The following is a 14,708-nucleotide window of genomic DNA, read 5'->3' on the forward strand; positions in this document are numbered from 1 at the left end:
GATCACAAATGTATAGATAAGACAGCACTACTCAGTGGTCAGGAAGCTGGATCTTGGAAGATGCAGGTTCTGTTATTCCTGAAACTCATCTTTATGTTTCTCCCTGTCTCAGGTACCCCCTACTTAAAAAACACTGCAAATCGTCCTCCCAACCTTAATAACAGATAAAAAGAAAGAAGAAAGAGTAACAAGAGTAACAGTAAAAAGAAAAAAGAAAAAGTACTTGAGAAACATGACTTCAACAAAGCAGCCAAAGGATTTCTATTTAGCTTCCTGAAGGAAGCTGACAATTGGTCTAGAATGATTTTCACATATTTCAGGTAACAGATACCAGACAGACCAATTCATTTTACCAAACCCCTTCTACTGTGAGTGCTGCACTTCCAGCTTCACTTGGGCTTACGGTGCATTTCTATGTGAATTTCTAACCCTGACCTGCAGTCAGCTCCAGAGATTGGCTTTGCTGATGAAGATCTGCTGCATCTTTTTGTGGCTTTTTTTTTTTTTCCACTGTAGAAGCTCAGGTATGATTTTATTTTATGTAATCCATGCTCAACCAGCATATCTAACACGACACCTTGAAAACGGATATGTAAGCCAGCTCCTTTACTCCTGAAGCAAAGCACTCTCCAAATTCACTTGGGGTAATTCCTTGCTTCTGCTAACTCCTCTGCTCTGCACAGGCTGCCAAGGGAGAACAATAAATACAGCAACAGATGCATGGAGAATTTTTGGTCTTGACTTTGCACAATATCTCAGTAAACAGAAATTAGCAAAAGAGCAGCCAAATATCAACCATATTTCCTTAGTCTGCAAAGGCACTCATTGTGCAGCATTTAAATACTTCTTATTCAGGTAAAAGAGCTGGAACACTTAAGAAATCTCCAAAGGAGTTTTTTATATACATATATATATACACACATATACACCCCCCCCCCCCCACATATATATATCTCAAACAGCCAACCTTGCTGTCCTCCCTGTATCCCATACACTCTGCAAGCTAGTGCTACCTTGGATGCAGTGTTGGGCAAAGAGTGTTTACTAAGGTAACTCTGTCACAAACAAATGAGAAGAAAAATCTACTCTGTCAAACACAACATCATACTTCATCACTGTGCTGCAAACATGACTCCCATCTGTCAAGGAAATGGCAGGTATTCCAAATAAATGTAACTAAGATTCATTCAGTCAAACTGATGTGGCCAGGGTGTTCCTCCAGAAGTGAGTGGGTTTGGGTGAAGCTGAGCTGTTACTCCTGTTGTTCTTACACAGGTGAAGGTTCTTGTACTTTTGTGCTAAGAAATGATAGTGGTTTAAATCTGAAGGAGTTACAGGTTGTGGTATCAAATAACAAGATATGAAAGGTTTTACTTCAGGGTAACTGATAGGAATTAACCTTAGGTAAGAGCTACTAGGAAAACAAAAAACAAAGCCACCTGTAGAGTGGCTGTTGGAAGCATACAGGAAGTGATGGTCCCAAATCAGTTCTCAGTGAATAGGGGTCTTCTGCATGGTATACAGCACCAAAGCAACTGCACTGCTGAAACACTTAGTACCCATTCCTTCAGAAATGCTAAGGGTGTGACCAGCCCCAAAACTGCTCTACCTCTTCTCCAGTGGTCCCCTCAATAAGGCTGTAAGGAATACCACTGGGATTTTGGGAAGCAGAGAATCATGTTTCAGTTTATCTATTCACAGTCTGTTTGGCAGATAAACAGAAAAGTTAATTCCCTAGAGAGATCAATCCAGTACTTTTCCAAAGTGCTTTATGCAATATGCATACCATCAACTTCACTTTGAAAAGCAGAACTGTGAATTTCCACATGAAGATGTCTTGTTTTCAATTAATAACAGCACATCATTTTGGACTACAGCTCTCCAAACAGTAAAAAGCTGCTTATTTCTCTCTCCAACAGATAACTGAGGCTGACTGATCAAGAGACTGCTTACGAACCAGCAAGAAAAGAAGCCGCACTCAGAAACCACTGCTGCCTATTTAATTTTTAAGGTATAAAAATTAAGATCTTTAAACAAATCAAAGAAGAGAGAATAAAAAAGATTAATCAGGGAGCTTAGCTGGAGAGTATGGTATTTATTTTTATAAGCAGCTGTCTTCTGAATCAACATTTCTCAAGCATAGCTCTTGCTGGGATGTGACTGAATGAGCCAGCTCTGAGACCCCAGCATTCCCTCCCCTGCAAAGAGCCCATTATGACAGCCTCAACAGCTCCATCTCCCCTGTGCTGCTGGTGTGAATTCTGGATCCACAGCTATTTTGGGGCAGTTTGCCAGCATCAAAGGTTACCATCTGAGAATCTGGGCGAAGGCATGTGATTTAATTAGTGAGGATAATGGTAACACTGGCGTGCCTTTACAAAGGTAGCAAGTGGAGAATAGTCATGGAAGAAAAATATGTCAACCCAACCTCTCATATAGATGCAAATATTTAGATGTAACATTTGAATCTGTTCTCCTTAGTCTGTTAAAGTAACTTCATAACATAAGGGGTACTTGTTAACAATAGTCCTTTGAGTGACTTTGATAAAAAGAGTGGCTACGATCCAGATGTCAAGTGGGCCTGGACTTCATGAGGCTGGACAGTTCCCATGATAGTGGTGGTGCCTGCACCAGCACCTGCCAGGGAAAGAGTCCTGACATGGGACTGCAGCCAGACACGCTGCCTCCACAGAGCATCTCAACTTGAATCTGGCTCACACGTCTGACACGTGGATCACGGACCTGGAGACAAACAGAGACGCTGTGCTGGGAACGTAAGTGGTGGGAAAGTGGCAGGCAGAAGTGAATGCTGAAGGCCCTTTGGCTGTGTTAGTAAATCTGTACACAGCACAGAGCACAAATCTCTGCTGAAGCCTCTAGAGCTTTGCAACAAAGCAGACAACAAAGCACAACTGGTTCAGATGCCTTATCATTGGTAGTACAAACAGAACAGCAAAATGAGAAATTATGAAATTAAGCGATTTTCATTTGTATAATATATTTTTATACACGCAGGTACATGTGGGTTTCCCACATACTTTCGTTTTAAGAACATATTTAAAACCCACAAAGATTTAGCAAAACTTAAAATGGAATGCAAAAGAAGTTGTAAGAAGCCTCACGTAGGAGGCTATAAACTAAAACAACTGAGGCTTCATGAGGGGACATGCTCACTTGTGAACAGTATTAAAACACCAATTTTATTCAGGAATACAGAATACATTTTTGAAGATTTCCAGTTTACAAAAGTTTAAGACAAGGTTATGTTTCAACATACAACTTCCCTTAAAGAGTTTAGATAACTTCTCCATTTCAAGTTGACAAAGCCCCTCAAATCAGAAAGAAAAAAAAAAAAGGACAAATGAAGGCCACTGTCCTGTACTGGGATACATTAAGGCAGAATCCAGCACAGTATTCAAATTCTTCCTGCAGTCCATATTTTAGTCCATGGGTGTAATATAACCTTGTGTTAATAAAAAAATACTTCAGATCTATTAGGAACTGCAAGAAAAGCCCTTGTCTTACAGTTTTAATTACAGACATTATATGCAAAGTAACTTCCAATAAGCAACAGTTAAAGACAGTACTTGTCATCTGATCACCACATTAAAAATACAGCATTAAATTTTTCCTTCATTTATACATTTTTAAATATTCATTAAAAATCAGAATCAGTGTCCCTCCATCCTTTTCATCATTAATAGTTTTTCTTATCTGCTAAAACCACTTGTCTTTCCTAAGATGTCTAAAAAGTAAAGAGCACAAGATTAACAAGCTGCAGCATTAATTAAAATAAGAGTCATCTCTTTCCTCCACTCAGTTTCTAAATCTATCACAAGGGCCCTATTAGCTGTATCAAAGTGAAGTGGTGTAAATAAAACTGATTTGACTTAAAAAGAAAGTAAGAATGAATGCAGAGTTATTTAAAAATTGCAATGCAGTCAGTATTGTTGTGTATGTCACTGCAGAGAAGAGCCAAGGAAATTATTCACAGGCTCTCTTTTAAGAGCATTACTGTCAGTTTTCCATTTCCAATACCAGAGGTAAATAGTAATTTGCCTAACAAGGAATTTCAGATTACTATCAAGCAGAAACATTAATGGCCTAATTTTAAATACACAGCACTGATTTCAGCAGAGGTTACAGACACTCAAAACTCCTGAAATTTATTTACTTGTTTGTTTTAAATAACCTTATTTCCAACAGGCTAATCCACATTTCTTTATTTACCTCAAGTAGTCATTTCTTCAAATACTTTTGTTCAAATACATTAACAGCTGTGCTGAGAAGGACTACTCAATACTGGACACCATTCAGTACAGATGTGGAAACAGAATTTGGTTCTGGAAGAAAACTTTAATTGATTTTACTTTTGTAAGAATGGGTCTTTGAAACAACATCCACTTGTTTAAATATTAAGTAGAAAAGAAAGCTGTTGGACAACTAACCTCAAACTAAAAGGTTAAGAGCAACTGCAAACAATAGGATGATCAATTCCAATTTTACCCACTATTGAAAAGAAATCCTACCATGTGGTATTGGATGAACATTTAACTTCAGCCTAAATGCTGAAAAGCTACTGATTGTCAATGAAATATTTAATTTAATCAGCAGATTTCCCAAAGATTCCACTGATTAGTGCAGCGTAATGCTGTATTAACACTACTAAAAGTGACATATCATAAACAACTCCTGTATAATACTACAGCAATTTCCAGAGCAACCAGCTAGCAAACCTGTTCTGCAAACCAGAAAACTGGAGTAAGACCAAGCACCCCAAGTTTTAGCATGTCTTTTTGGAGCAAGGTACTGAACTTCTGTCATCCTCAAAGTTCAGTGGTCCCCATGAATAATAATGAAGAGGAAGACAAGATTTGTTGCTCTTTTTGGATCTCTAGACAATGATATGTAACAACACCCAGAAATGTAGATAACAGCCTCCCAAATCAACATTCAAACAGAAAGGCACGATCTCCTTTTATAACTTGTGTTCTCAAAAACTAGAAGATTCCTATACAAAGATAAATACTCCCTTAGCTAGAAGGGAAAATGTCACACCATTTAGAATGTTTTTTTCTTTTCTTTTTTCTCTGTAAAGTCCAAATGGACTATCTTAATGCAAAAGTTACATGAATATATACAACCTGAAAGAGTATTTTTAATATATATATTTGTACATATATAAAAGTGACTGACACAGAAGGCAGAGAAGCAAGCTATATTCACTCTTTTCCCACTTCTTAGCAATGCAAGGCAATGTTTTTCAGATGCCATAGGCACAAAATATTTGGTTTGAACACACAGTGGTGTCTTAGAATACACATGGTGAAATGTAATTCCCCATGGAAGGCTTGTTTGAGGGATACTGGACACAATGATTTAGTTTCATTAATACAGCCTTAGGCACCTTTAAAATAAAAAAGATATCTAATTCCAATGAAACTACTGCAAACTCTTCAATGGCATGTTTTCAAGTCCAATATAAAGTTTTTAAAATTGCAATTGAAGAACATCCAAGGTTAATTCTGATACCTCATTCTGATATATCTGTCTTACAAAGGCCAAACATAATCTTAATGAAAGGCAAGAGGGACAGCAGGGCCCAGTAGTCACAGGAGACATCCCTACACCTGCCTGTACTATTAACTATTCATGTACCTGAGTTTGATGTACCTGTAAAATAAAGAATAACTGTCTGCTATGTGACAATGACAACAGTCTGCCTACAATGTTGGATGGAGTCATTAATAAGCCAAATCTTGCTTGGTGAAGAGCAGCATAATTAAATGCTTGAGTTCCCAGCAAGGATGAAATCTTACCCAACCTTGTACATTACATTACAAGAACCTAGGAGCAACAACTTCAACAAGACATCAAGACAGGCTGCCATTAATCTGCTTCCAAAGTCAGCCAAGCCCATCACCATTACAATTCTCCAATACTTCCCTTCACATCATCTCAGTCCTGGTACCTGTGCTTGTAAATCTACCCAGCCCCTGCCTCTTACATAACATGGCAGTAGTTATGTACTACACTCCAGCTCAAAAATTCTTGGGTTCTGAACATGTAACTTTTGGGTGAAAGAAGTTACCTTAGAAAGATGGGAAGAAGAAAGCAAGAGGTGTGGGCAGTCTGCTTCCTTCATTTCCTTGGAACAGCAAAGGCTGCTTAATGGCACGGTTCTTTTGCATAGAAGGAGTGGGAAATGCAGGATAGACAAACACAAATAATTTTTCATGGCAAATTTCCGCCTGGACAAGAGGAAGACACTGCATTGTTTTCTGTATATGGAGCACAAGCACAGCACTGCAGTGGCATTTAAACTCATGGCTTCTTCCCTCTTACCACTCTGAATACCCTTACCTCTGAGATGCTTTCACATGGGTGATTTCAATAAGGTGCACTGAAACACACTCGACAGGAGATCATTCAAGAGTTAGGACAAAAAGACATAAATAATCCTCGTTTTCTGCAGAAGTTAGAATTTCAACCAAACGAACATGAATAATGCAATCTCCATAAAAAATGAGATCATCAAAAATGAAACTTTGACATCTAGAGTTCTTGTGGAGCAGCAGAACTAAACCTATGTGATGCACTACATACATACCTACACATAGTATTACACATGTATATCCATGCATGTACTTACACACACTAAAGACAGGGACAACAAGCCTAACACCTTCCACCATGTGACCTACTTTCAGATATTTTACCGATATAACAAACTAGCCATTGAACTTAAAGCTTTCTGTGCTGGGTGTTTGCCTCAGACTGGTTTTGGTGTTGAAGATTTAGCTTTAATAATTCGGATGTTTTCTTTGTTTTGTTATTTAGTTGTGGGTTGGGTTTTTTTTTAAGAGGGAATACATGGAGTAATGTTGTTTTTCCACACAGAAAAAGAAGTCTTGAGCTGCATTTTTGAGAAGCTTCAGTGCCTCTGTACTCAGCCTTGAAGTCTGACAGATAAACCTTTGTGGTGTTGCTGAGACAACCCATGCAAATCTGGCCTAGATATTAGCATCTGTGAAAAAAACCTTGTTTTGCTCAGATACAGTTGTTGCATCCTTACAAGCTTAAAACTCCTTCATGGTGAGAATGTTCCAGGCCATGAAGAGAGGGGTCAAGTAGGACATCTGCAATTTGAGCACTGCCAGGGGGCTGGCATTGGGCATCAGATCTCCAAGCAGAACGACTGCTTCTCGTGCTTCATTGACCACCAGTTGGCACCAGGCAGTAAGAAGAAACAGCTCACATGCTGACAAGATGGGAGGCAGTTTGAAAACAAGAGTCCTTCTGGCACAGTTCTTGTGTGGAACTTCTGTATATATTATACACATACATATATACATTCATATACAGTAAGCAGTCCAATAAATACATCACATCAGTTCTTTTGACACAGTACTGATGTTTCTCTTATTTGTCTGAACCAGAACCTGCTCACAGAAATATTATGGAGAGTTGATGTGACTCCAGGTTTAGCCCTCTATACTTGATGAGTCCAAAATGCTGAATTCAAATACTAACTTAGTGTGAATTCAAATCAAGTCATCATTCAGGCACATGTCCCCCTGAAACCTATTAGCCACTGCAGACTAACTCATACAGACACAGTAAAAGCCTTCCTGCCCGTCCCAAATACTGGAGCAGTTACACTTCTCTTTCAGCGACGTGGTTGACCAGAGAATCGCTCTGATCTACTGTCCTCCCAAGAAGAGTTCTGTGGCCATCCATGCTGCCATGGATGTCTCTTGTCCATCCACTGTTGGATGTGCCCAGAGGACTTTCTGCCCTGGGGGTGTCTGTGCTGGCCAAGCTTCCTGTCCGAGATCGGTAAGGAGGAAGATCTGGTTGATTAGGGGATTCAGATTCAGAACAATAAGGTGGTGGAGGAAGGTCAAACCAAGGTGGTCTGCTGTAAGATACACAACAGAGTAAGAAGTTACTGAAAACAGTGGTACAGAAGACAGCACATAGTATTCCAATTATGAAAAAACCAAACAGTATTTCTTAGTTTTTTAATTATGACACATATGAGGAGATCTCAGACCTGCCTGTAGGTAATTTCAAAATATCCACATCGTCCCTGGGAACCCAGATTTCTGGTCAAGGTGCAACATAACTAATTACATCCTGCTTAACAATCCACACTCTGAGTTAGGACCTCCAACAAAGCTGGCTCAAAGACAGCTGCAAGAGGTAAAAAATTTTTCTGTATAATATTTACACCAGAGAAAGCACTTTGAAAGAAATATCGTAAGTGGTGGATTTACACCTACAGATAATGATGTGAACACAAGACTTAAGCTCCCAGGAAACCTCCATTAAGTGACAGAGATTAATGGCTTAGAGACTATGAATAAATAACAAACTGAATTCTCCACACTGACAAATCACTTTTGCTGTCGTGAGACCACATACAGAGCGACTGCTAAGTAGCCACAGACAAGATGAGTACTGCATTCAGGAAAACTGTTCTGTGGTTCTGATAGCAAACAAATAAAGGGACTGAAGGGTTGAGCAGATTGATAACAGGTCCTGGGAGCAATTAGCTCTGAAATTGCTGATGGTTTGTATCAGCTCAGGTGAGAAATGATTACAGGCTGGACAGCTGCTCATTTAGTTGTCCTTACTAATGAAAAGAAATAATTATTATGAAAGTCAACATTAAGACAAGAGTTCTGCAGCCAAAGGAAACAGAGAATAGGAATGTAAATTTATTATTCTTAGATCTCACAGTTCATACTAAAAAACACCAATGTGGTGATAGTGAACAATCTGGATCATTAAAGTTTGTACCATACCCTTTTTATGTAGGGAGGATGTCAGTCTAGGATTTTTGTTGGGAAAGACTTTACAGACAGAGATTAAAATGAGGGTTAATTCCCTACAAATAAAACCAGTGTCATAACTACAAAAAAACCAAAAACGTCATAAGCCAAACCACACCCACCCACCAAACTCCAAAGCACTTTCAGCTATTTAAAATAAGAACAGTGCTTTACATTTCAGAGTCCCGTTCTTTTCTTCTGTTGGTAAAGTAGTGCAGAGCAGAAGAATGATACAATTTCTTTATAGAGGAATTGAAGAACTCTCTCACTCATATACTTACTGTATATGAACAGGATTGGGTTTTTTTTAATGCTATGACCTGTAACATAGCTGGTTTTTTAGCAAAACTCCAAATTCAGTTTTCATGTTTTGACTCCAGACTAGCACAGGATATCAATACTAGACAAGTGATACATTCTTTTGCATTTTCCTACCATTCTCAAAATCTCTACTACCAACAACATGTGCTAAGAGAACCTGATTTAAAGTTTGCCTCAAATCCCTTCAATATCAGTAACAGTAAAAGGACCTGAGGACCACGAATTTTTCAGATGCAGGAGGAGCTCAAATTCACCCTGAAATTTCACCCTATGCATGCAACAGAAGTGCAACACCAGAATTCTGTCAAAAGCAGTAATAAGAACAAGTGGGGAGCAGCAGCACAGCTTAACAGAGCTGTAACCACCAGTGTGAAACAGAGTTACCTCCTGTACATACCTTTGGTCGAGCACAGCCTCCGAGTAGGATGGCGGGGAGTCCAGGTCCACAGGCCTGTGGTAGGCCTGGTTGGACATGTACTGTATCCCGTTGTTGACGTTGTAGGTGACGCTGCAGTGGTGTGGGTGATCCAGGACCACCAGCCGGGACAGAAGCACAGGGTGCTGCAGGCGATGCACCGGCAGCGTCATGAGATTGTTGCGCTTCCGCTGGTGGTGCAGGACCAAGGCAAGAAAGGCCACCACGAGTACAAAAATGACAGAGCTACCAATGATGGCATAGGTAATACTGGGGTAGTAAAGCAGCTGGTTTTCTGAGGTCACGTAGTCTTGGCCGCTGCCTGCCTCTGTAAGACAAAAGGAAAAGGAAGCCTGAGATTTGTTTCAATATAAAACTGCTTTTGACCTGTGTTGTGTTTCCTGCTAACACACTGTGCAACAAAAGCAGGTTTTCCTCTTTTGTCTGGATTGTGAAAGATTGGATTATTAAAAGTACACGCATGCAAATAGGAGACTGGCTGGCTGTCCCTCAGTCCATCCTCATTCACAGTAAGTGCCAGCACATAAACTATTAGGCAGAGACAAACTGAGAAAGAAAAAAATGCACACACCATAGCAGGAAGTATGTGCACTATTGTGGGAGCATCTCCCCATCCCTACCTATCAGTCATTAACTTTTGTTTCCAGAGGTGAGAAACCCTGTTCAAGCCATAACCACAGTACCTCAGCTGCACCTGACAAACCACATTAGAACCAGAGATGCAGAAGGACTGATATCCACTTTTTTTACTTTACATTCCCCTGACACCATTTCAGCCCCATGTTCACAAGGTCATGCAGCCTTCGAGTAAGATTTTCTTTTTTGGGCAAAAATTTCCATTTCTGTGCAGGCTGTAATTCCTTATGGACTCAAACAGGCTATTCTGACATTCCTCGACCTCAAGAAAAACAAGAGGCTGAGTAAAAAGCAAACCAAACCAACCCAACACAAAATCCACACAATTACAAGAGCACGATCCATCCAAATTCTTAATTTCCTACTGCAGAAGGCTGGGACAGTAAATCTTGATTTTCCTTTCTTTTCTCTATCAACCAAAACTGCTTTTTCGTCATTCAGAATTGCAAAAGAGTCACTAAACCATTTCTCTAGCAACAGAATAATGAAATAAATATTGACTGTGTCCAGCATAATAGAAGAGCTTTCCTCAAGCACCCATTGTTCAGAGTTATCTCTCTCAATATTTGATTTTGGTAGTTCACTTCCATGGTTAAACAAATCACAATTTCCAGCATCACTAAAAATAACTTCCACATTAGTTAACAAGATAATACAACATAAAATGGCAAATTCTTTAAACATATCTATTTTAAAGCATAGATATTTAGACACTGGAACAGGTTGCCCAGAGAAGCTATGGATGGCCCATCCCTGGAAGGGTTCATCCAAAGCCAGTTTAGATGGGGCTTTGAGCAACTTAGTTCAGTGGAAGGTGTCCCTGCTCATGACAGAGGGTTGGAACAGGATGATCTTAAGGTCCGTTCCAATTCAAACCATTCTATGATTCTGTGATTATTAATCCTGCTACCAACTTTGAAAACTAGCACTCAAATAGATGTGTTTTACTGATGATGTCACTATAACCATAGACCAAAGCTCTGCAGGACAGCTGCAAGCCACAGACTTTGATTGATACCTAGTGTAACACCTCAGGGAGGATCCTTACTAAATTTATTTCTCCATGCAACTGTACTGGAGAGAAAGCAGAAATCACTGTTACCAGTCAACAGTAGGTCTCTGGCTCACTCAGCAAAGTGAACAAAGTCTGCATGAAGAATGTAAATCAAAGCAGAAAGGAGGAAGGGAATTGACATGCATTAGTAATTTTAATTACAGCTCATCACATATTAGTGTGCCTCTTTTAATACACCCTTAAATTCAACAGCTGAGAAACGAATTCAGGTCACGTATCACAGACAAGGGCCAGCACAGGGAGTATAATGACAAGCAGATCATTTTTATGCAAACATCAACAAGTTTATTTGCAAGGGCTGATCCATGGATGAATACCACTACCTGCAGTCTTTAGTGCAAGGAAGGTAAATATATTATGACATCCCAGTAAAACACCACAAGACTCCCATTCACCTTGGCTCACTGTTTACAGTGCACTGACATAAGACTGAAACCAGTATGCCTTTGCAGACTTGATGAGATCTAATTAGTTACCATGGGATCATTCTGCAGCACAGTTCCTTCCCTTTATAATCTCCATCTTATTAAAAGGGAAGAAAAATGAGAGAAGTATGTAAACTTCTTTTCTAAACTTTAAAGGTTATCTACCTGTTTGGGATAGTATCTTCTAGGTCCTGCACCAAACAATTCCATAAATCCAAATGGATTAACCAGACTGCTGAAGAAGTACTTTGTCAAAAGTCAGATGGGATCTGATGACCAGCTTTAGGACAGTGTGAAAGACATCTCTTTTATCTGGTTTTATAGTCTTTTTCATAAAACAACCACACATATATTGTGCAGAGATCTGGGGTAAATTTGCAGTTAACATGCTGTTTTGGAGATTGGGATTACCGTGGCTAATGAAACATCATTTATTTACCAGTAACTATTATTGTTCAGGTTTTTAGATCCATTCCTTGTATTCCCATTTAGTTCACTGTCTCTCTGAAAACAAGAACAACCTAAGGGCATGCCTACGGATCTGTGTGGAAATCGATGAACCAGAAGCAGAGCCATGAAGGTGCTGTTTTGAATAGTGCTGCCTGGTGCTCTTTGAACCGACCAACAGCAAAAATGCATTTGGGATTGGAATTAGTATCTCTACCAGTCCAGCCAATTCTATCCCATGCGATTTTAACATGAAGTTGCACCAAGGAGTACTGAGATTCTTCCTGTGAAGAATCTAGTTTATCTGCTAAGTGCTCCTTCTTGTGCCCCAGGCAGTGTTGAGTATTTGCACAGAGAAACTCTCCCCATTCAAAGAATCCAGTTCCCTAAACATGGATAGTATCTGTAACTTTACAGGAATAGACCATATCAAAGATGGAGTTCTACCTAGAGAGATTCAGCTATCATTGAAACAGTCTTATTCCACCACAATAACGACCTTATGATAGGTGGGACTTCTGGTCCAAGAAGACATAATCTTATGCTCCCTTAGCAAACTATGCTTACAAGTATTTTAAGCATACTTGCAAGCTTCTGCTCTGGTATAGTTTATACTACAAAAGACCAACCTCTTTTCTAGCAAAGTCAGTAAATCCAAACCTGCAAAAGATGAAAGTAAAATTACCTGAGCCTATCAGCACTGCTTGGCTTGTAGCCCTGGAGAGGGCACTGTCCACTCAGAGGCAAAGAAATGAACTGCCCTTAACAGTCTTCCAAAGGAATGCTCTCACAAGAAAACTGCTCTGTGGCACAGCTAAAACAGAAGTAGCAGAACTATGAGGCAGTTTTGCATACAAGAGGCTTTTACATCACGTTTTTGCTTCATCTTACTAAAGATCTGATCATGTTGAAATAAATAACTTCTTACAGCTCCATGGTAACGTTCTGGTTTTTTGTAGAGCCTGGTAAATATACAGACGTGTGTAAGGGAATGAGGGGTACTGAGCTGAGACTGCCTGAGGAACCTCTATCCATTTTATGCACACTGTATAGGGAGAAAGTGAGACACAGAAAACACCTTAAAACTTTCAGCTGGACATGCACGACTAAAGGAAACAAAAGCCATGACTCTTTAGCTCTGCTCTAGTAACTTTCAGCAAATGTTTACAGAAGTAACTGAACTGAATTTCTTGATAATTCAGCTATCCTCTCCTAGGAGAAGCAGGTATTATCCAGGCAGGTTTAAAAAGTTCCATCTGCTGTGCTACTAAGTGCAAAATTCACAAAAAAGGCGAGTGGGCAAGCGAATTTAATTTAAATTCATGGAATATTTATTCTTTCATGCTTCCCTCCCCCCCTTAAGAAGATCTGTTTTCTAATTGTGCCACATATAAACAGTTTATCAATGCCACTTATGCCTATTAAATCCTAGTATCCAGGAAATGCTGAATTCACAGATTAGAGATTTTTGGAGTGTAAAAAGCTTTGTGAATAATTTAAGAAAAGACTGATAAAGGAAATGTAACGGGTTGTGCTCAGAGTGCTATTTTATTGACTGTGAACAAATCTGCTGTCTCAAAGTTTAATAAAAGACCTGAGAATAACTGCATTAAGTCTGCCAGACACAGGGATGAGAGGCTATTATTTTATCTTTCACAATCCTCTGCTCAAGCCTGGCTTTTCACAGTTCATTGGAGAAAAAGCTTTTGAAATACATAATCTGAGCAGACATCTGTAGCCTTAATGAGCACGAGTCACGGTCCATCTCCAACAAAGATGCTACTGTAACAACACATTTAAATTCCAACCGGTAAAGTGCAGAGCTGCAGCTTGGAAGGGTAAAGACAACAAAAATCAAATACAGACCAGGCAGAGCCTCCGCACATTATTTACTTTTTGTGCTTGAGGTTCCTAGGGCATCCTCGGTCTCCCAAAATTCATATTTCTCATCATTGATGATTTTATGTCCCACTAAAACAAGTCTTACACAGATTTTGTGCCCTGAACTCTCAGAATGCTCTTTATTCTAGTGATGTCCTTTCTAATCCAGTTATGTTTTTTCCCCATTGCCCTTCTCAATTACAAACAAGATCCATCTCAGACAACACAGAACCTTGACTTCATGAAGTTTCATGCTAGGTTACCATTGTTCCCCTCCAAAAGAAGTTTCACAGTTCCTTTAGACACCACAGACAAGGATTTGTTTTCAACCGCATTCCAAGTGTGGTTTTGCTCTGCTTTGGCTTTCTCTGTTTCAGGCACGGAAGAGAGATTCACTAACAGAGGTGTTACACATACTGAAGAGACCTTATCTATGGGAATTGGCCAAAGGAATACAATATGAATTCATCTTTGCTTACCAGGTACTTGGTAAATGGATAAAATTTCCGGGAAAGCAGCAGGATGAAGTTCTTTCCAAGTATGCCTATAATGGCAGTGGCTTCACATCTGGACAATGTGTATCTGCACAGATGTCCTGTCTTGAAATACCCTGTTTAACTCTCTGCTAATTATGAGTGCCCCTAATACCC

At 39.5% G+C, this 14,708-nt stretch overlaps 1 protein-coding gene and 1 long non-coding RNA gene across 2 annotated transcripts in view; one reads left to right on the top strand and one right to left on the bottom strand.

The window, feature by feature from the left end:
• Positions 1-1,103: 1,103 nt before the first annotated feature.
• Positions 1,104-7,069, top strand: LOC108641273. The gene is made up of 3 exons (XR_001921887.2): positions 1,104-1,157; positions 1,920-2,011; positions 6,901-7,069. It is a non-coding gene; the product is annotated as an uncharacterized LOC108641273 (long non-coding RNA).
• LDLRAD3 (low density lipoprotein receptor class A domain containing 3) overlaps positions 3,180-14,708 on the bottom strand; it is a 75,561-nt gene continuing 64,032 nt past the window's right edge. Inside the window, exons 4-5 of the mRNA XM_018082087.3 lie at positions 9,556-9,901; positions 3,180-7,921 (exon numbers count right to left, since the gene is read on the bottom strand). Of these exons, the coding sequence (XP_017937576.1) occupies positions 7,657-7,921; positions 9,556-9,901 (611 nt within the window). The 3' untranslated portion in view covers positions 3,180-7,656. The remainder of the gene's footprint in view (positions 7,922-9,555; positions 9,902-14,708) is intronic.

This window comes from Manacus vitellinus, unplaced genomic scaffold, assembly GCF_001715985.3.
Source record: "Manacus vitellinus isolate BGI_N305 unplaced genomic scaffold, ASM171598v3 scaffold_59_pilon, whole genome shotgun sequence".
NCBI classification, from domain to species: Eukaryota; Metazoa; Chordata; class Aves; order Passeriformes; family Pipridae; genus Manacus; species Manacus vitellinus.